This window comes from Micromesistius poutassou (genome assembly GCF_964030765.1).
Source record: "Micromesistius poutassou genome assembly, chromosome: 21".
Taxonomy (NCBI): Eukaryota; Metazoa; Chordata; class Actinopteri; order Gadiformes; family Gadidae; genus Micromesistius; species Micromesistius poutassou.
In genome coordinates, this window is record NC_140291.1 from 2,801,211 (window position 1) to 2,822,788 (window position 21,578).

Sequence of the window (21,578 nt, forward strand, 5' to 3'; positions counted from 1 at the left end):
ACTGTTTTCCATGTATCCATATTTGCTATCTAGTAGGCCTGCAGAAGAGCAGAAAGGGGATTGAGCCTAACACCTTTTGATAGCACAGGTTTTCGCTGACTCTTTACTGATATGTAGGCCGACAGCGTGTTTATATAATGTGTGTGTGTGTGTCCATCAGGAGGTGTAATAAAAGACACATAATTCCCTTGGAATAAGGCCCTTAGTTGACTCCAAAATGTAGGCAAGATATTACTCATACTTCCTTTAAACTTCACTAATTCAGTACCTCAGCTGGACGCCTGGTACCACCATCGCTAAGAGCAAGCGAAGGTCACACAACCAATTGACAACTCTTCTATTTTTGCACAGCAATGGTGGAACAAGTCTTGTTCAACTCTCTGAACAAGACTCACTTGTTCAGAGTTGTTGACTGTGTGAGTGTGTGTGTGTGTGTGTGTGTGTGTGTGTGTGTGTGTGTGTGTGTGTGTGTGTGTGTGTGTGTGTGTGTTCCCATATTCGACTCGACATTTCAATCGATGACGAGGAGGCAATTTTTCTTCACGTGGTCTCGACCGTGGCGAATGGAGTGTGCGGCCAGTGTATAAATTCAACAAGCGCCGGTAATACAGCGCAAAGCCATCCCACTCCCAACCTTCACGACCGGTTATCAACAAGGACCCAATCATGAACGGCCACAACAACGAAAATAACTGCTTCGACGACCTCGCCGTAGAAACGAAAAAGTCTCTGGTGATCTGTGAACAAGAGTTTTCTCGCAAAAAGGCAGAAGACGAGTCCAGGGTGTCAGCCATCGAGGCGGCGTACTCGGTCATCCTACGGGAACTGGGAGAGGACACGGATCGCCAGGGCTTGCTGCGCACACCTTTACGCGCCGCCAAAGCCATGCAGTTCCTTACCAAGGGCTACCATGAGAATGTTAACGGTGAGTGAAAAACTTGACGGCGCAGCATTCTACTCTGTACAACTATGTTTTACCCATCCAAGCGGTATGGTTGACCGATAAACATGCATTATTGTTGTTGTTACGGTCAACTCTATTCCTAGAGGGCTCTTTGGTATAGTCGTTTATTTTGTTTACGAGAGCCTTGTGTGACACAGACATAATAAAAAAAAAAAATCATAATAGGCCAACCTTACTAATAGTATGTATTATGACGGGACTGCTTTGTATAGGGGGAATACCGAGCATGTAACAAAGGGTCTATTTTTTGTCACTTCTTGTAGCCTTTATATTGCCAGACCAAATCTTTAATGCGTTTTTGCGCAAGTAAAACATGAGTTTCACAGGCTACTATTGGTCTATAATGGTCGAACAATCAACAGTTGAACGCTGTGTGGTGTAGCTGAAGATGTATGTTGGCCCGTCACCCGTGTGTTCAGATATCCTGAATGATGCCATATTTGACGAAGATCACGACGAGATGGTGATTGTGAAGGACATCGATATGTTCTCACTGTGTGAACACCACCTGGTGCCCTTCTTCGGCAAAGTAAGTGTGGGGGGAGTGGATGGATAATATGCATGCCTGAGCATATAGGCTGCAGAATATATTGTGCGACTAAAATTAAGTTTACTAGTTGTTCTAATTAGTTTTGGACAACAATACAATAATGCAATGTATATATATTCAACCCATTTGTCCCCTCTGCAGGTTCATATTGGCTACCTGCCTAACAAAAAAGTTGTGGGACTAAGTAAGCTGGCAAGGTATACACACACACACACACACACACACACACACACACACACACACACACACACACACACACACACACACACACACACACACACACACACACACACACACACACACACAATGTCTGTCTGTCTCTCTCTCTCTCTCTCTCTCTCTCTCTCTCACCCCAGTCAGTACATGATTGTGTGTTTGTGGCGTTAGCGCCGGCCGGCTGCGTTCTTCTGTTGGTTCGGCACATTGACCTGCAGGCTTAGAGGCCTAAGCCGTACGGCTACTGTCCGGTCCTCTGATCTGAGAAAGCTCCCTAAACTTAGTCGCGCAGACCATGAGAACATTCCCCTTGGACGTGTGGGAATCACCCTGGTATTATCACAGCGTCTCTCTCTCTCTTCTCCTCTGTCTCCATCTCTGTGTCTGTGTCTCCCTCTGTTCCTCTCGTTTCGCTATAATATCCCAACATCAATCATCCCAGAAATCAAATAATCAGCAAGCAAATAATGATACACATTATGTTCATGAAGGACTCAATAGTATGCTATCATAAATCATAGGTTATTATTACCTGAAACAATATCTAATCTGTAATATCCTCCTGGCTTCTGCTTTGTTTGCTTATTAGGATCGTGGAGATCTTCAGCCGGAGACTTCAAGGTAAGAGACACGGCGTAGCCCCGTGGAAAAAGCACATTTGAGATTTGGAACTGGTCACTTGCTGGTGCTGTGTGAGGTGGTAGTGTTCTGATTGGCCCCGTCTGCCCTGCAGTTCAGGAGCGTCTGACCAAGCAGATCGCCACAGCCGTTTCAGAGGCCCTGCAGCCTATGGGTGTCGCTGTGGTCATCGAGGCGTCGTGAGTACACACACACACACACACAGACAACCCCCAACACCGGCTTCCACTGGAGTCCACTCACTGTGTGTCTGTGTGTGTGTGTGTGTCCTGCAGGCACATGTGCATGGTGATGCGTGGCGTGCAGAAGATTAACAGCCGTACCGTGACCAGCACCATGCTGGGCCTGTGCAGGGAAGACCCCAAGACCCGGGAAGAGTTCCTCTCCCTCACCATGCACTAGAGCTAGTATAAAGCCCTATACACGCACCTACGCCTTTGAGCCTCAAAGCAGCAGCATCTTCGCAGCAGATGGGAGATGCATGCGGATCCACGGCCCTGAACACAACTTCAACTCCACCGAGCCAATTCTTGGAAATAAAAAGTGTTGTGTTTGATTTAGGGTTAGTTGGGGGAATCGGCATTCACGATGGTATGCTGGACATTCACAGTACAGGAAAGCAATATTATACATGTAGGGTACATGTTTGAAAGAGTTTACTCATGGTTTTGGCTGCACTGGTGCTAGTTTCTTCTTGTGGAGCCAACTTGGAAACTAAATCCTACCATTGGTGCCTTGAATCCTACCCTGCCACCTTGAACATCATAAGTCATATATACAGTATATATTCTGCACTTGGAAGTATCAGAATGTATCATATTGATAGAAAGATATATTATAGCATTGTAATTTTAGTAGAGGTGGTATGGGGAAATATTTACATACTTATTTTCAGGTTCATTATTAAAAATACAATGCATGTTGTGATGTTGCAGTTTAAGCATTTTTAAGTTAATAAGGTGTCCAGTATCATTAGCTATTTTAATGTTTGTTGGTTATTTAACCAAATAAAAATGTATGAATATATAAAGTCTACTCTATAGTAAAGCCTTTCCACCCAGCCTTTGAGCAACAAATGAAGGTACACTGGCCTGGGTTGTAGGTAGAAGTCTAACATTAAAAAGCCTTATAAGTCTTATACTTGCATCCTTATACACACAAAAACGATAGTTTAAAGGGCCCCTATTATAATACCAGGTGTGAGTGTGATTAGCCATTAGAAAATCTGCCTTTTCCTGTTCCTTACTGACATCACTAAGGAAGTGGGTATGTCCACCTAGATGTATGATGGATAGATGAGCAACATTTGATGCAGTCCACTTGGTAGACCGATTTATCCAGCATGAATCTAGTTGGACACTTGTGATGTGACTAAAGGCAGATTTTCCAATGGCTTGTAATGGCTAATCACATTCACACCTGGTGCTATAATATGGGCCCTTTAATGGTTATAACATGGATCATTTCTGCCACCTGTCATTATAAAATGACATCTTTCAGCCTAAGGCAGTGCAAGATTATAAATGTCAAGGCAATGTGAGATAAACTGAACTATTACATAAAGTGCATGTCATACCTCGCATGACTGCATTTTCTTCCCTCCCTAATAATTTCTACCAAACTTGTGGTCAACCCTTGTGGTTAACCCAACTGAAACCAAAATAAAATGATTGATTAAAGACAAAAACTACAACCGTCTTATAGAGATGATATGGATCCAAAAGACTAATAACTATTTTAAGGTCACCAAATCAATGTTTTAATTAAAGAAAACCAAACATATTTAGTATATATATATACACGCTAATGTGACTTCGGCATTCGTGCAGGACAACCTGCAGCTTTGGCTGACAAGTGGACATGTTACACAGGGAGTATATTTAAGGTAACAGTACTTTAGTACTTGTCTGAGTATTGCCACTCTAAAGCTAAGAGGCACAGTGCCGTTACAGCAGTCTTAATTAGAGGGGAAAAGCCCCCCCCCCCATCAACAATAAACAACGACACAAAAATCTATGTACATGCTTTGCAAAGTTATCACACTCAAAAATATAGAAAATAATGTTAAATCATTAAAACGTTCTGATTCAAAACAGAGAGAGGAGGAGCGGCGGAGTGAGAGAATGTCAAGCTAATTTGCAAACATGTTACAAAGTCAGCCCTAGCATGAGCCAAACCAACAAGTCCCTTCCGCTGGTCGGTCTGTCTGTCTGTCCGTCTGTCTGTCCATCTGCCCTGTCTTCCACCCTACAGCCATCTTGCCAAGACTTCGGCCCGGCAGTTGGAACGCCGGTCACACGGACGTCTGTTTGTAGTTCTTGGTATCCAGAACTTTCTTTCCACACATGGCGCAGATGCCTAGAAATAATAAATTACAGTTAACTGAACAGAGCATATTGGTGGGTTAAAAAGCTACAATACCTCCAAAAGTCATGGCATATTTTCTTAAATAAGGGCATAAGAATTTGAAAAAATGTATTTCAGCCATCCATTACATTGAATCCCGTTAAGAGATTATCAACTTAATGACATAAGATCGTACCTTCACCCATTCACGCTTATTTAATACAATTTGACATTGGACAGAAATCTAACCAACTACTAACATTTCCATAGCAAAGTCAAAACAGAGCATCACTCTATGGAAAGTTGGGATGCCAGAACAATACAGCTAATTGTGTGGCAAGATATGAGTCCAGTTGAAGTGAAGACATTGTAGGGTTAGTATCCTAGTTGAAAATAGTGGACATATAATATATCTGACCCACTAAACTTCACTGAAAAGTTGGCCTAGTAATCGTGAGTTAAGTGTGACGGTTAAAAGCAACTACCTTTCTTGTAAGCACATCCCTGGCAGTAATGGGACCCTGACTGGTGGACAGAGCTCTTACAAATTCTGCAGATAGCAAAGCCAGTCTTGCTGTAGGGGTCAAACCTGGGAGAGAAGACCACAACGTTAATAACACATTAATACATGGTGATCATCTCTTTAGCAAACTATTTACCCTTTAGTAATTCAGCAGAAGCTTTATCCAAAGAGAAATACAGTGATTCCAGATACAGGTCATAAGGAGCAGGTAGGGGTTAGCATTTTACATTAAGATACAGGTGAGGATGGGGACCTTGGGGATAAAACCCAGTACCTCAAACACCCTGCCTAGACCTACACTATCTACCCACTAAAGTAGATACAAAAAGGCAGAACGCCATTGCAGCTTCTCACCTGGCCTTCTTGGATGTCAGCATTTTGTTCTCATTGAGTTTACGCCCTCCACCCTCTGAAAGAGACCACCAACCAATTGCTCACAAAGCTCTGCCCAGACAGGGACATACATGTTCGACGATAGTGCCCATGTACCCACAAAACAATCTAAGAAACAAAATGTATATTTAACGACTTCAAATTAGCAGTTTTGTGTCGAAGACGTAAACAGATACTCGACTATGATGACGAATGACTATGTCAGTAACGTGTCAGGATGATGTGGTGCCGTGTCGATCCCTCAAGGAGGCTGCATTTCGTGTGGAGTTACCTGTCGTGTTGCGGGCTCCATCCTTCCAGGTATCAGGAGTGATGACCTTACCGAGCTTCTTCTCACCTATTAGGAATGCAGAGATCGCGAATGAGGGAAGCAACGATAGAATATCACATGTGACATTATACACAAAAGAGGAGCTCCGTTATTTAAAAACAATGCAGTACTGATATGTGTTTTAAAACCAAAGATCGACCACTGTATTAAATGCACACGAGTTCTGTGTCGGAGCCGAAACTCATTTTTGTGTCAACATCGGTATAATCGGTATAATAGTCCGTGTAGTCGTGTGTTTGCACGACATGATCTACAAAATTACATTCCTTACATTTCTCACAAACCATCTCGTATCTTCGTTGGTTGATTAAAGATCTTTAATGAACATGAAAATGAATCCCAAAACGCCACAGTCTGTTGTTGAAAACTTGTAAACTTCCGGATGATTGACTTTACATCCGCTTCGGACCTAAGTCAGCTGATTGGTTTGTGACTTCCAATCCTCGAATCTCATTGGACGGCCACACCATCAGTTATCATAAGTCCCAGTATTTGGCCGGCCTTCCCCAGTACTTTTGTTGTAAAGTCCCCCGTGCTGAGTTTGCCTGTGACATGATCGGCTTCAAAGTAAAGGTCCACTGCAGCACTTGCCGTGGTAAATATCCAACTATAATCATATAATATATAATTGCTTTAATTTTTGTAAATAATATGTCGTATTTATACATATACCAAACGGCATGTTTTAGTTTAACACATTTGAAGCATATTTTCTCTTAGTACAACAAAATATTTGATGCAAATAGCATCAAATAATTGGTCCAATATCGTTAGTCGTTATTATTTACAAGTGTTGGTTTGCTTTTAACACACAGGACAGATTGCCCATAGCGCCACCTTTCCATACTTCCAAACACTTGTTTTGAAGTCAAGCGGAAATGCATGGTTTAGGCATTACTGTTTACGGAAGAGCTTGAATGACAAATCTCAATGCACTTCAGCATATAGAAAAGCGGGTTATTTTTTCAATTTTGACCGTCGTAGCTTTTGCGACGCTTATATTTTTATCATCATGTGGGACCACGAAATCAAAGCCATGGCGTCCTCTCACGCCATCGTCGCCTCCTCTGTCTTCATGGCCACTGTCCTCCCTGCGGTGTTCGTCCAGGGCTTCTCGGTGTACGGCACGCACCTGCTGTGGCTCTACTCGGTGACCGGAGCGGTGTCTGTGGTTACCATCGCGGTCTTCTGGCTGCTCGGCATCAGCCAGCCTACCAAGAAGAACACCTTGGGCTACAAGGTAACGAGGCTCTCTGTTAGTTCTGTACTTTTTTTAAATTTATTATTATTTGTCATTAACTCGTTTATATGAACTAACGCTCGCACTTTGGTGTAGCTTTCTAGGTTGGTTCGCTCCTGCCTGTACCTGCTGTTGTCCTGCCTCTTCTATCACACCGTAGTGGTTCTGTATGGAGCACCGTTGATCGAGTGAGTAGTCGTTTTCCGTCTGTTCCGTCTGCTCGTTCATGTGTGTGACACGAACGAGTGTGTGATGCGATACAGGTCTGTAGTTATTAAATATTATGATCACTTGACGCCCCTCGTCTATAGGTCTGCTCTGGAGACCTTCTCGCTGGGAGTGCTTCTGACCTCCCTGACCACGCTGAGGTGCCTGTGTGTCCTTGGGCCAAACGTCCAGGCTTGGATACGAGTTTTCAGTAGACATGGGTAAGGAAACAATTGTTTGATTTGATCTGTTAATCCAATACGATATTATGATTACGACATAGAAAATCGCCATGATTTTTTTTGCTAACACTTACATTAGACACAACATGAGTGTCCTGTTACAGTGTCAAAACACAAGAAGCAAAGTAGCATTGAACAAGTGTTTGTACTTAATGTACTTAATATGTAATAACGTTATGGAACTATGCTGCACATGATGTTACAGGTTGTTACATTGTTTGTTACATGTGTAATTACTCTGTAAGAAGGACACTAATGACAAGTTAAAAAAAAATCATATCAATATTCACAAAATGTTTTATCTAAACAAAATGAGTTGGGCAGATTGGTTAAAAGACTTCTTCTTCTGTGTCCCCTCACTCTCTCTGTATCCAGGGCTATGTCTGTGTGGGACACCTCCCTGCAGATCACCGTGGCCTGCTCTTTGATAGGGGCCTGGCTAGGAGCCTTCCCTATACCTCTGGACTGGGACAGGCCGTGGCAGGTAAGCGCACACACGTACATGCACGCACACACACATTTCTAAAAGCCTTGTGCACAATACATGCCCACAAGTGGTTTCCTACTCTTCCATGGGGACATTGAAGGGTTGACCTAACTTGCTGCTGAACTTCTACCTGTAGGTGTGGCCTGTCTCCTGTAGCCTGGGATCTGTGATTGGCTACTTGACAGGGCTTGTCGTCGCCCCAGCGTGGATCCACTTCCATCGCAAACAGCTCACCTACAAGTCCAAGTGATGAAATTAATGTGTGTGTGTGTGTGTGTGTGTGTGTGTGTATGTATGTAAGAGAGAGAGACTGGGTTATATTTTCCAATTACAAACTGCTTGTGTGTGTGTGTGTGTGTGTGTGTGTGTGTGTGTGTGTGTGTGTGTGTGGGTGAATCTCCCTTCAGGGCTGTTTGTTTTTATTCCTGGGTGTCTGCTGTGCTCTTTTGCACATTTACTGGATGTCCGTTGCCCTTTCAAATAGAAAGTACGGCTCCCCTAAAAGCTAAATTGAGGAGAATGAATTTTGTATTTGCAAAGGTTTAAAATGTTCCTGCAGATTTTCTTTGACAGAAATAAAGCTGTTGTTCTGTAACTAAGGGTTCTTCTTGGAGTTTAAACAGGGGTTATGCATATTGCGTGTTGTGTGTTGCAGTGGCGTCAGTTTGTTTTTAGAAGTGCTGGGGACAATAACCATAAGCTTGAGTGTGGTTTGAAAAGTACTGGGTACCCTTATGTAAGCTGCATGCTTATCAACGCTGCATTGGGGGGGGGGGGGGGGGGGGGGCTGAGACGTTCTAAAAACTGGGCAGTTCACACTGCTGCACCGGGCGGCGATTATTATTATTTTTATTTTGGTTGAGAGTAGGCTAGAGTTGCTGTGTTTCGCCATTCTCCACTACTTCTGCATTGTAGTAATTCGCTGGAGCTTAGTTTGTTTAGATCCCGCTAGTTGGATACATTGTATTCTTTCGTAGTGGCGACTTCTCTACTGCAAGGGAAGCTCGGCTTCACCTAAAATTTCGAAAATTAAATGGTCAGATATATACTGTTGTGTTAACATTTCATTGATTAAAAATGCGTTAGAACACGTCCATCTCGAAGACGAGTCCGTTCAGCAGTAACCCTACGCCGCCGTCAGAACGTGTGGAGTTTTGTATGGGATTGATCGGGACTGCAGACGAGAGACCACAGCAGCGACGCCACGGCGACTGCATGGGTCCATGGGTAGGTCCGCCCACCAGAGGCGGCGGCGGACGGAACATCCATGCAGTACGACGGCGGCGTAGACTGCTCCTTCGCCTCTTCCTGATTATCCTTATGTTCTTGTGGTACTTGGGTAATCATGGCACTATCCACTCGCCATATTAGGCATGCCGTGACACTCATAGTCCTACGACCAGTGACGCGGCATTGCCTTCGCAGACCACCGAGGGATATAAATAACGCGGACCAACGAGCGATATCTTAAGTTAGTTCTCCGAGGAAGACTTTGTTCAACCCGTACGAACCAAGCCTTTTATTCATTCATTGATCAAATATTTTATCGCTTTTATCGCCATGCTGTCGCCGAGGCATCTGCTCGTGTTCATCATATTTCTTCTGTCGCTCCCCCACTCGGTTTTGTGGGAACTGGTGAAGCCGGCAGGTGAGTTATGTTTTATTGTCGTATTAATAATAATACAATCTCGCTACCGACGCTCATATTTTGGGATGGGGTGAGCGTTTATTGCGGAGCAGACTTCGCCTGTGTCTGCCTTGGTTCTGCTTCGGAAGAGCACCCGTGATTTGGTGCATGAGAAACTTATAGTATCTTTCCTAGCCAGGTGTGTGTGCTGTGCGTTCACACCAAAAGACACAAATTTCGCCGATTCGCGCGACTCAGCGAATGTTGTAGCGCGACTCAGCGAAATCTGTCGCTGTGCTTAATGTGTGCTTATTTGTGTGCACTTAACGTGTCGCGGGGCGAATTTTGTCGCGGAGCGTTTTGCCTGCCAACGGTCATTCATGCCAATTCATTCTCATCATGAACTAAAAGAAGCTGTTCTATGCAAGCCCTGACTGCGGGAGTGTATGAGAAAGCGGCTGATGATGGGCAAAGATAACCTAACGGACACATTACATTATGAATATAGTCAACTCTGGGCCCAAATCTAATAAACACAACACACCACACATTCAAGAGGGCCACAGCTAGATGGCGAGGACACTGTCATATCACACAGAAAGACAACACAACCCGGAGGCTCAGGGACAAGAGAACCCTCGATAACCCACACAAAGTGTGTGTGTGTGTGTGTGTGTGTGTGTGTGTGTGTGTGTGTGTGTGTGTGTGTGTGTGTGTGTGTGTGTGTGTGTGTGTGTGTGTGTGCGCGCGCTGAATAATACACTTCATCTGGTTGGTTTTATATTGTATTTTATATTATTATAAGCAAATAAATAAGACTATTGGAAAAGGTAACTGCATTCAAATAATACTTATTAATTAATTTACCCCCAGATGGCTCAAGTTACCTGTAAGTTGTGCCACAATGTTTCAACAGACCTAGGTCATAGATGAATTGTTATCATTTTAATGGACAGGGGAAATAAAGGCAGATGTTTTTAATTGACTTCTGTTTTGACGTTGGCTCATCTTAGCCCTCTCTCCCCTGTACAGCTTAAAGGAGACATATTATACCACCAGTTGTGAGGGTGATTAGCTGTTTTAAAAATCAGCCTCTTCTGACAAGTATCACAAGTGGGCGTGTCCACCTAGATGTGTGACAGACAGGTGAGCAACGTTTGCTACAGTCCACTGGGTAGGCTGGTAGGCTGGTCTATCCACGGCTAATCACACTCACACCTGGTGGTATAATATGTCACCTTGTCAAATATTTTAAGACAATAAAACCCTTTGAATTTGTCGGTCGTCGTGGCAACTACTAGCACACTGATGCTACACTTTTTGCTCATGCTGTTTTTTTTCTTTGTTAATTTGTTGTCTTTTTTTTAGGACCTCATTTTCACGAAGTTGGCAGCAATGTGACCCTTCCAGCCGGGTATCGAGGCGGCAACCTCTCTGTTGTCGTGTGGAAACACGGTGACGACCTCGCTGTGCAGTGGCTCTGGCGGACCGTTAAAGCCTACCGCCAGTTTAACGGTAAGATGTGAGATCTTACCGGTCCAAATGAAGGATCAGACACGTCGCAATGTCGTCAATCGTTAATCATAACTTGTATTTGTAGGTCGCACATTTCTGAACACCACCAACGGGGATCTGACCCTCATCGGTGTGACTGAGTCAGAGAGTGGGGACTACACCCTGTCACTCAACGACTATGATACCACCACTAAGATTCACATCAAAGTCATCCGTAAGTAATGGCCAGGACGGTATAGCATTGGAGTACTATTTCTATAGCGCGATTTAGCAGACTGGGTTGACTGGTAACCTGAAGGTTGCTGGTTGGATCCCCGGCTCCTCCTAGTGGGTTGACTGGTAACCTGAAGGTCGCTGGTTGGATCCCCGGCTCCTCCTAGTGGGTTCACTGGTAACCTGAAGGTTGCTGGTTGGATCCCCGGCTCCTCCTAGCTGACGGCGGAGTGGACCCCTCAGGGCGACAGCCGGCTGGTCAGGGAGCAGTCATGGTGAGGCGTCTCGCTCAGGGACACCTCCACACTCAGCTAGGAGGAGCCGGGGATCGGACTAGCGACCTTCAGGTTACCAGTCGACCCACTAGGAGGAGCCGGGGATCGGACTAGCGACCTTCAGGTTACCAGTCGACCCACTAGGAGGAGCCGGGGATCCAACCAGCAACCTTCCGGTCACCAGCCGACCCGCCTCTACCTCCTGAGCGACTGTCGCCCTGTGACTTAACGACTAACAAGCGACTAATTGAGGACGTGTCTCTGTGTACAGGCCGCGTGCCCGTTCCCACGGTGACGGTGAACTGTGAGTGTGACGGTGAACTCACGAGGCTCTGTCACTACACCTGCGCCGGCGACACCGGCCAATCAGAGCCCGTCAGCTACGGGTGGAGCCGCCCCAACGCCCCCGCCCTCTCGGCGTCCACCAAGACCATCAACGTCACCACGGTAACCAGGCGGGACCGCCGCCGTTAGGGGTGGGACTAAATATCGTCACGGCGATATATCGTCGCCCTTCTTTGTGCGATAGGAGAATCTAAACCCTGGCGCCAAATATCGATGTAATATTAAATAGATATGTTTATCATTTTGCATTTTTACGCTTTATTCTTCAAGAGTTATACCTGGCCCGCGATACCGCTAATATCGTGATTCTGCGATAATCGATATGTCGACAGACAATCCGATAACGACACGTCACGATGTACGTCTAACGATGAATACAGAACGACCGTGAAAAGGTGAAGTGTGGGATTTCCCTCTTTATTCGCGCTCCAAACTGAGTTTGTCAGTTACTCGTCGTTGGTTTAGACGTCGATATTTGGGGGCGATATTTCCGGTCTAACTCTTCAGGATCGATATTTGCCGCCAGGGTATCGATTCTAATATCGCACGAAGAAGGGTGACCATATATATATCGCTGTATCAATATTTTGTACCCTATACCCTAGTCAGTTGGGCTCTGTTCCAACTATGACTCCCTGGAGGCCAGACCCCAGCTTGGGTTAGGGTTGAGGGCTCCGTTCCAACTATGGCTCTTCCTTTCCCCCCCCTCTCCTTGTAGTCTCTGAGCGGCCTCCCTGACCAGTTCTTCTGTTCCATGGAGAACCCCGTGAGCAAGGAGACGAGCAAGGCCCCGCCAACCCCCACCACGGCCCCACCAACCCCCACCACGGCCCCGCCAACCCCCACGGCCCTGCCCACCCCCACGGTGCACCACGGTCGTATGTACACTCTCCTCCACACTTTGACTCCTCCTTCATCCCTGTGTGTGTGTGTGTGTGTGTGTCAAGCTCTTTGAGTGGCCACTGGTTACAAGAAAGCGCTGTATAAACGCAGTCCATTTAGCATTTTAGTGCTTCGCGTGCAAATGATGATTTTCTTTGTCGGATGTCGTGTGTCTCCATAGATCTCGTTTCCACTGTGATCTTGGCGGTGATACTGGCGGTGGCATTGGTGGCACTCTTTGCTCACAGGCTCAAGAAAGGTGCGTATTGCACACGGTTTCAATCAGTACGTTTACATGCACAGCTTAATTCGATTAAAGCCATAGCTCGACTATGCTCCTCAATTGGACACAACTGCAGTTGTCCGGTTATACATGGTGCTGAGTAAACCGATTCATTGGCCGAAGCGCGTCATGCCCCGGTACAATAGGTGGCGCTGTGCCCATTTCAACTAGTGGTAGTAGAGCCACCGGCTGACCTCTTTACGTCACCAGCAACAACAAACTCAGGCGGCATTTATGTTTTCAGCAGACAGTTCACTTCGGGTCTATATAATTTCTCCAACGCTCCATTGTTCCGACCTCTCAGTCGTATGCCGACTCCTCCGGCTGCTCTGCCGGCGGAGGATTCCGCATACGACCGAGAGGAACAACAATGGCGCGTCGGAGAAATTATACGGACCCGAAGTGAACTGACAGCTGTCTACTGAAACATCGCTTTCTCCTTCGTGTCGCGTTTCAATCTGGACTTCAGAGTCAAAGCCAAAGTTAATTTCCCCCAATTCCTTTTCCCGCATGGGCGAGATAAACCCGACTAGGAGTCTTTACTTGTTGTGGAAGTACCAGAGAGCCAGAGAACCCGACGCAGTCTGTAAGATTCATAATATCAGAGAATACCCCCGTCAGTTCGGCCGCGGTGCAATAAATGAATAAAGATCGTAGTTATTTTACAACCTCGTTGATGAGCAACATTTAGAGAGGGGTAACAGGGGTAACATTGGCACGACACCGGCTTCCTCCATCTTCTGCGGCAGCTTTTTAAATAAATCGCCTATCCGAAGTGAGTTGACAGCTGTCTGCTGAAAACATCTTTCTCCCGCCGGAGCAGCCCCTCCGCCGCCCGACCGTATACGCCATTCCCCGCCGCAGCGCAATGAATGAATAAAGATCATAAACACGTCGGGAGAAAAAAACATTTATTTGGACAGATGTGCCCGAAGTTACTACAACCTTGTTGATGACCCACATTTAGAAAAACATGTACTTTTAATTCAGCCTTGGGTGAAATGGAAGCGTAGTGTCCGTGTGCTTCCACCTTTAATGAATGCATGGCATGCGCGGTCCCGCGGCCGGGACACAATTCTTATAGGAGTAACTACATTCACCGGCTTCCACCTACGCCACCTTTTTAAATAAATCGCCGTTTCTCGTTATCCCTTATCCGACGGCGGCAACAACAACAACAACATCTATCGTCTCCTTCTACTTCTGGCTCACGGCCCCGGGAAAAGATCTCGAGCATGCGCAGAACGCAAATCAACGCATAATCCAATTCGACTCCGTACATGCACGCTTAGCTCGACTATGAATCGCATTATCTAGGGGTCTTAATTCGACTATGAGTAACCCAATTCGATTTTGAGTATAGCTCGACTAAGGCGTATACATGCATCTTAGTAATCCAATCATAGTTGGACTAAGCCAATAAGTCGACTTTCTTGAGTGTCATGTAAACGCACTGATACATGGCGTGTTCTTTGAGTTGTTGTGTATCTCCCATTCGTTTGAACTCTTGATTGTCTGCAGCAAATGCAATTGTTTGATGAGATTTGTTCTTGTCTTCCAGGTGTCTGGATCTGGAATAGAGGTTAGAAACTTAACTACCACTTAAATCCTATTCCATTTACATTAACATTCAGTGCGTTTAGCAGACGCTTTTATCCAAAGAGACTCACAACAAGTACATTAGTCTTTAGAAAGAGAAACAACAATATATCTCTGTGGGTATAGTAATGATGTTCATAGAACCAAGTGCCAAGCACTAACCATCACTAGGTTAACCCATTCCCTGTATACATTAACCATCACTATGTTAACCCATTCCCCGTATACACTAACCATCACTAGGTTAACCCATTCCCTGTATACATTAACCATCACTAGGTTAACCCATTCCCCGTACACAACAAAGCTAGGATACGATGCTAAATAATATTTTTAAGTGCCAGGACATACAATATGTGCGTACTTTAAGTGCCAGGATGTACAAACATACAATAACTGTGTACATTAAGTGCCAGGACATACAAACACACAATAAGTGTGTACATTAAGTGCCACTGCTGTTGTCATTTTGATGAACCATGTCTGACTAAGTACCAACTCTTTCACCTACTGCATCTGAGTTGCCATGACAGGGAAGTCAATTAACTCCTCTCATATTTTTGTTTGCATATCCTAAGGTGTACAGATCAGTTTACTCTTCACAAATTAATTCTTTGCACCTCTTTGATTAGTTTGCTTTGAGTTGAGATTGATTATCAGTTTCATGTACTTAATGTATCACATCTCTTAATTTGTTTATTTTATCCAAGAAGTAAGTGTGTGTGTGTGTGTGTGTGTGTGTGTGTGTGTGTGTGTGTGTGTGTGTGTGTGTGTGTGTGTGTGTGTGTGTGTGTGTGTGTGTGTGTGTGTGTGTGTGTGTGTGTGTGTGCCACCCCTACCAGAGACAGAATGTTGAACACTATTATTGATGCTCTGTATTTTTCCTTCTAAAGAAAACCAGGACATGGAGACTGCTTTCTGAACGACCCCAAGGATCAACTACTGTGCAACGCATCGATTGTCCGTTCACAGCAAAAGCCAGGCTAGGAAAACCAGCGTTCTCGCGAGAGCACAATTTGAATTTCCTATCACTTCATCGCCCATGTCTAATAGAAAGTGCACTTTTTAAGCACGCACGCACGCACACGCACGCACGCACGCACGCACACACACGAACGCCGAAGACTTACACTCGAATCAGTTGCCAACCTGAATAATGCACAATACTCTTGCGGTGTTAGCGTTAGCACAATTAGAGCACACAGAACAGCCAAAAGTGGGGAAAGGTTTCACATGTTTTTGAGTTGTTTGTTTTTTTGTTTACGTGCGCAATCGGGGTGCGCAAACAGAAGATTTATTCACTTTTTAATGTTTGAAAACCAGAAGTAGGAAATGCTTTAAAAAAACGTTTCGGGTCTGTCAAAAAAATATCTATATTTATTTACATGTATTAACTTGAGCTACCACGCCAGTATTTCCCGCCAGCTAGTCTTAACGTTGACAAACTTCTCAAGGACTCAAATGCACTCGGAGTCTCAAGTATCAAACTATCGTTCAAACGTCCTTATTTTTTTGAAGAAAGTCACTTGTTTTTTTTAACGAAGATTAAATGAATCTCTCTCTCTCTCTCTCTCTCTCTCTCTCTCTCTCTCTCTCTCTCTCTCTCTCTCTCTCTCTCTCTCTCTCTCTCTCTCTCTCTCTCTCTCTCTCTCTCTCTCTCTCTCTCTCTCTTATAAGAAGTGGCCTCTATCTGTTACCTGGACCATGGGTCTTTTGAAAGGCCTACTGTTAAATGTTTGTACCTTATTTACATTTCTACACTTTTTTTTCATTTTTTTTATTAGGATGCCTATCGTTATTAAAGTGATAAATGCTGCGATGTCCCGAAACGTGAGCCGTGTGAATATACTGTTTTTCAGGCTAACTTGAGCGGTGCTGCAGAGAAGTCCATCTGTCGGCAACAAGTGTGAGTGTCTGTCTGTTACCTGGACCAGTGTGTCGTCTGAAAGGCGCACTGTTAAATTTTGTACCTTTTTAATTTTTTTACATTTTTACATTTTTTACATTTCTACACCGATTTTACATTTTTTTATTATTATGCCTATCAAAGTGATAAATTCTGCGAGTTCCGAAACTTGAATCATGTGAATATACTGTTTTTATATTTGTCCTTTGTCCAACGGTTCATGTTTGCTTCAGCTCTCTGCCAAATCTTAAAAACACTGCACTTTCTACAATGTGTTTTAAACGTTGCCTTTCTTTTATGTATCTATTTTATCTTTTTTTATTTTATGTTATTATTTCATTGTATGTTTGCTGCTATGTCGATATACCAAACCTAACCACTTTACGCTTGTGCACTTAATAAGATATAATAAAAGTGTTTCTGATATTACGTCAAATGATATATTTCAATCTGTTTATATGCCATTTTTAGATTACTTTATTTTACATTAACATTGCCACTTTGTCAAAGTTTTATGTAAAACAATAGGGAAACACAAAAGTGTGTTTGTGTTTGAATGCGTGTGTGTAGTTGCGTGTGTGAATGAATGTGTGTGAATCGCCAGTAGAGGGCGCTAGACTCATAGCAGCAGTGTTATGCATGAACTAGTTAATTGAACAAGTTCATTTTTCTATGAATGTCCACCCTCTCCAGCAATCAACATGTTTTATATATATATATATATATATATATATATATATATATATATTTATAAAACGGGGGGCGTAAATCATCGCTTGATTTAGGCCCCCCGTTTTATAAATATATATATATATATATTTAGGCCCCCCGTTTTATAAATATATATATATATATGTATATATTTATAAAACGGGGGGCCTAAATCAAGCGATCTGATTGGTTCCCAACCGTTGTATATTGAGCGTATACACACAGCTATGACGCCCGTTCAGTTTACAGAGTTCAGTATCACTCCGCGCCTAACTCTAACTGTTGTTTATGTATATATAAAAGCGATAGCGTAGTTCACTGAAGCCTAAAAAACATGTTGATTGCTGGAGAGGGTGGAAATGTTGTAAAGCAATAGTCTACTACTACTATCGAGTTCGAGTGAACTCGATAGAAGGCTAAATTGCCGGCGAACCAAGCTACCGTCTTTAGCCTAGCCTTCTCTCTGAAGGACGCTACAGTGTGTTGCATAGCAACCGCCGTACACTTTGCCGGTGTCGTGCCAGAAGTTGATTTTTGCCAGAAACTGATTTCCGGTCCGCTGATTTTTACATTGTAATGGCCCTTTACACATTATTCAAGCACTGGTTGACATCAAATCTTGTCAGTATTACTTTGCTGAGTGATATCAAGCCATTTTGAGGCAGAAACACAACTTTAACAGACCGTGCGCGCTCCCGCGGACCGGAAATCAGTTTCTGGCAAAAATCAACTTCTGGCACGACACCGGCAGCCAGGAGGAACTACTTTTTTGTATTCGTTAAAAAAAAATGCTTTTCCGACTTTCTAGTTTTTTCAAAATTGAGGGTGTCTATGACTTTCATTTCGCCATATTTACGTAACCGTTTTATAAAAGCAATAGATCACTTCAGTCAGTGATATACGGTCATTATACCACAGCCTGTCGTGATCTATTGCTTAAATATATTATGTGTGTGTGTGTGTGTGTGTGTGTATATATGAAGCATTAATTGAAACGTGTCGCGGGGCGAAGTGCGGTGTGAACACACCTTTAGAGTCGAACAGGCCTGGGACTGTCTACATGTATCACTCATCGGATTCACACATGCCAACCAAACATTATTTTACTTGTTGTACAAAAAAAATGGAAACATGAAACATACATAGAAATGGACGTGATGCAAAGTAGCCGACCGAAGCAGCAAGCTAGCGAGCAGGGAAAAGTTGACGTGTTGCTTGGCAACAGTCCAGTCCCAGTCCAGATGCGGAGAGCTATTTGTGCTGGGGGAGCCAAATAAATGATTCAATAAACAAACAAATCCTAATCTGTTGTCGCTTATTACTGTTCACTAATACATGGCCATGTAGAACTGATATCACACTTGAGGTCATGCTGTTTTACTGAATATTAGCACAGCGCTTTTTTTTGATTAACTACAGCAGTCGGCCTGTGGTATCGTACCTACAGCCAATTCTCAGCTGTGCTGAAAATCAGTATCACTCCCCCTCGTATGATATACAGTCATAGTGCGAAATACGGGGGGGTTTGGGGGGGTCGGACCCCCCCGATTAACCCCTTGAGACCCCCTGAAAGACTCAAAAGCAAAACCTGGGGGGGGTCTCAATCTTGTAAAAAAAAAATTTTTAAAAAATGATATAATAATTTTATTGTCACTAATGATGTGTTTAAGAGATCACCATGTCAAGTATTTATAATTCAAAAATGTTAATAATAATAATTTGTTTAACATTAAGCTGAACCAGTCCTGCGCCTGCGCGTATGCAAATTAGCCATGTGCGAGAGCCCAGAGCAATGACGTAGGCCGTCAATAACAATGGCTAACAAGCGAAAGCAAAATCAAAGTTTATCACTGGCACACTTCGGATTCACATCGAAAAAGGTGGCACTCGGAGATGAGGAGATAGACGATGTTGGTGTCAGACAAGAGGATAATGTATATACAATACTGGTAACAAACGATGTTTGTTAATGTATTGTCGCATATCATTAAATAGACCCACAGTTGCGGCCATCGAGGACCGCGTCCGCATATGTTTTAAGTTGTCTTTGACGCAATTTACATGACGAATCAGTGTTTCTGAAGTTGGAGAAGAAAACGCTATTCCATGTGTTAATTATGCCTATTATTTGGCCATGAACTGAGCCATTTGAAGTTTGAAATTCATGTGGTCATGCATCTGTCTCAGCGGAGACTGCAAACGCGCTGTCAAAAATCAACTCAAGTCAAAATGCGCTGGCTCTTAAAGGGGGTGGGAGATGCCACTCTCATTGGTTTATTGCATGTTACGCCCAAAACACACGTACGGGTTTCAGCCGAACCCATTTTCGATTTGCGCCGGGCGCAAAGCTCATTTATCTCGCCGTCATAATAGCAACAGCGCCATAGAACCGCCCACAAAGTACTTTGACTTTGCCTTGACGTCTGCTAAGTATGCTATAGGCCTACTGCATGAGAAAAATTTAGATCGATATTGCGCAACAATCGGGAGATGGGGACCCCCCCGAATATTGAAGGGTATTTCGCACACTGTATACAGTATATATATATATATATATATATATATATATATATATATATATATATATTTTGTTAATGCTCAGAGATTGTTTGTTGTATAGTGTACAGAAAAACCAAACACACTTTCCAGCTGGAGTGAGTTCAACTCCCAGAATCTACTGTGTTTTCTAACTCAGAACCTGTTCCATGACATTACATCGTGTGTGTGTGGGTGATTGTGTGATTACTTTGTTTGTAATGGATGGATCAATCCTGAAAAGGAATTTGCCAATGAAGGAACACCGGGCAGTAGGAGTAGGCAGGTACTTCCTTTGCTGCAGCACGGGTCAGGAGAAGAACATAACAGAAACAGAGAATGAATATTAAGAACCCTCTCTCTCTCTCTCTCTCTCTCTCTCTCTCTCTCTCTCTCTCTCTCTCTCTCTCTCTCTCTCTCTCTCTCTCTCTCTCTCATAAAGTCATCCTGCACCTGAAGCTAGATGAATACTGTTCTTTTTTAAACCATCACTTCCCTTTCCCTGCTACAATTCCCTTTGAAACAGACACACATGCACACAAATCAGCCTTCTCAATCCATATTCTTTGCCTGCGGCAAAGAATATGGTTCAATCTAATTTATTGAACCATATTCTTTGCCTGTATTGATTCAATCTAATTTTGTGGCACACCATTAATTCGGGCCCTTCATGTCTATATATTATGTGAGTCGTGTTCTCCCCGGCAGCCATAACACCAAAGGTGTAATTCCCAATTTCAAAACTTCTGTGTCAGGAATTGCGTCAGAGATAACCCCCTTGTGTCTGGCCAGACACCCACCTATATTATACACCAACCTGGCCATCCCCCCCCCCAACCCCAGGCAGCTGCAACAGATAGATCTTGAATAATTGCATTGGGTAGAGGGGACAAAGCGTGTCAGAACGATTCCAATGTGATCATCTTTTCCTTAATGTGTTTTTCCCCTGAAATGACCCTCGACTCGTACAGCACAGACCCAGGGGGCGGGGGGGGGGGACCTGGGGTTAGAGAGCTGGAGAGCATGGGATGGGTGATGGGGCAGAGGATTTGCTATTACACATATAGAGACGCGAGGGCCAATCAACACCTCTCAGTCGTCTGTTTCTCAGAGGCGATTCGGCCCTGGGCAATCTGACTCCATGCTGCTATTTCCATTATCTGAGCTCTTCTGAGCCTCCTTCTGTTCGTTTTCCTTCCACTCTGATGCCTTATGTCCTCATAAAGAGCCGGAGCTGAAGGATGAGGTAAACAGTGAGGTGGTTGAAATATTCAGGTGATATTTTTCCCACTTTCATCACTGTAGTCGACACCCTGGGCTCTTACATTTTTAGGGCGAGTGGGGATGTAAATCCTGTGCATGTGTGTGTGTGTGGGGGGGGGGGGGTAATGTGAATGAACCAAAAAAAGCTGATATATTCATGTCATGTCGGTGTGCCATAAACAGGATTTCTCCTTGCACGTGCATGCATGGGTTTTTTATCCAATGAATAATATTGCATTTATGCATCAGATAAGAACTCTCGCCTTTTTGTTCAACCATCGTTGTG

General features: G+C 44.0%; 3 protein-coding genes across 3 annotated transcripts; 2 read left to right on the forward strand and 1 right to left on the reverse strand.

Annotated features, from left to right (window-relative positions):
- Positions 1 to 666: 666 nt before the first annotated feature.
- Positions 667 to 2,771, forward strand: gch2 (GTP cyclohydrolase 2; the record flags this gene model as incomplete). The annotated part of the gene is made up of 6 exons (XM_084485546.1): positions 667 to 925; positions 1,384 to 1,493; positions 1,656 to 1,711; positions 2,320 to 2,351; positions 2,464 to 2,548; positions 2,645 to 2,771. 6 exons carry the CDS (start codon positions 667 to 669, stop codon positions 2,769 to 2,771), a joined length of 669 nt encoding a protein of 222 aa, XP_084341672.1.
- A 1,333-nt stretch (positions 2,772 to 4,104) lies between these two features.
- On the reverse strand, positions 4,105 to 6,345 carry cript (cysteine-rich PDZ-binding protein). Its single transcript, XM_084485220.1, has 5 exons — positions 6,234 to 6,345; positions 5,903 to 5,968; positions 5,593 to 5,647; positions 5,201 to 5,304; positions 4,105 to 4,727 (listed from the first exon to the last, which is right to left on the reverse strand). The coding sequence occupies exons 1-5, from the start codon at positions 6,247 to 6,249 to the stop codon at positions 4,663 to 4,665; spliced, it is 306 nt and encodes a 101-aa protein (XP_084341346.1). The 5' UTR covers positions 6,250 to 6,345; the 3' UTR covers positions 4,105 to 4,662.
- Positions 6,346 to 6,880: 535 nt separating this feature from the next.
- Positions 6,881 to 8,731, forward strand: pigf (phosphatidylinositol glycan anchor biosynthesis, class F). Its single transcript, XM_084485992.1, has 5 exons — positions 6,881 to 7,202; positions 7,299 to 7,390; positions 7,514 to 7,630; positions 8,027 to 8,135; positions 8,275 to 8,731. The coding sequence occupies exons 1-5, from the start codon at positions 6,975 to 6,977 to the stop codon at positions 8,386 to 8,388; spliced, it is 660 nt and encodes a 219-aa protein (XP_084342118.1). The 5' UTR covers positions 6,881 to 6,974; the 3' UTR covers positions 8,389 to 8,731.
- The last annotated feature ends 12,847 nt before the right edge of the window (positions 8,732 to 21,578 follow it).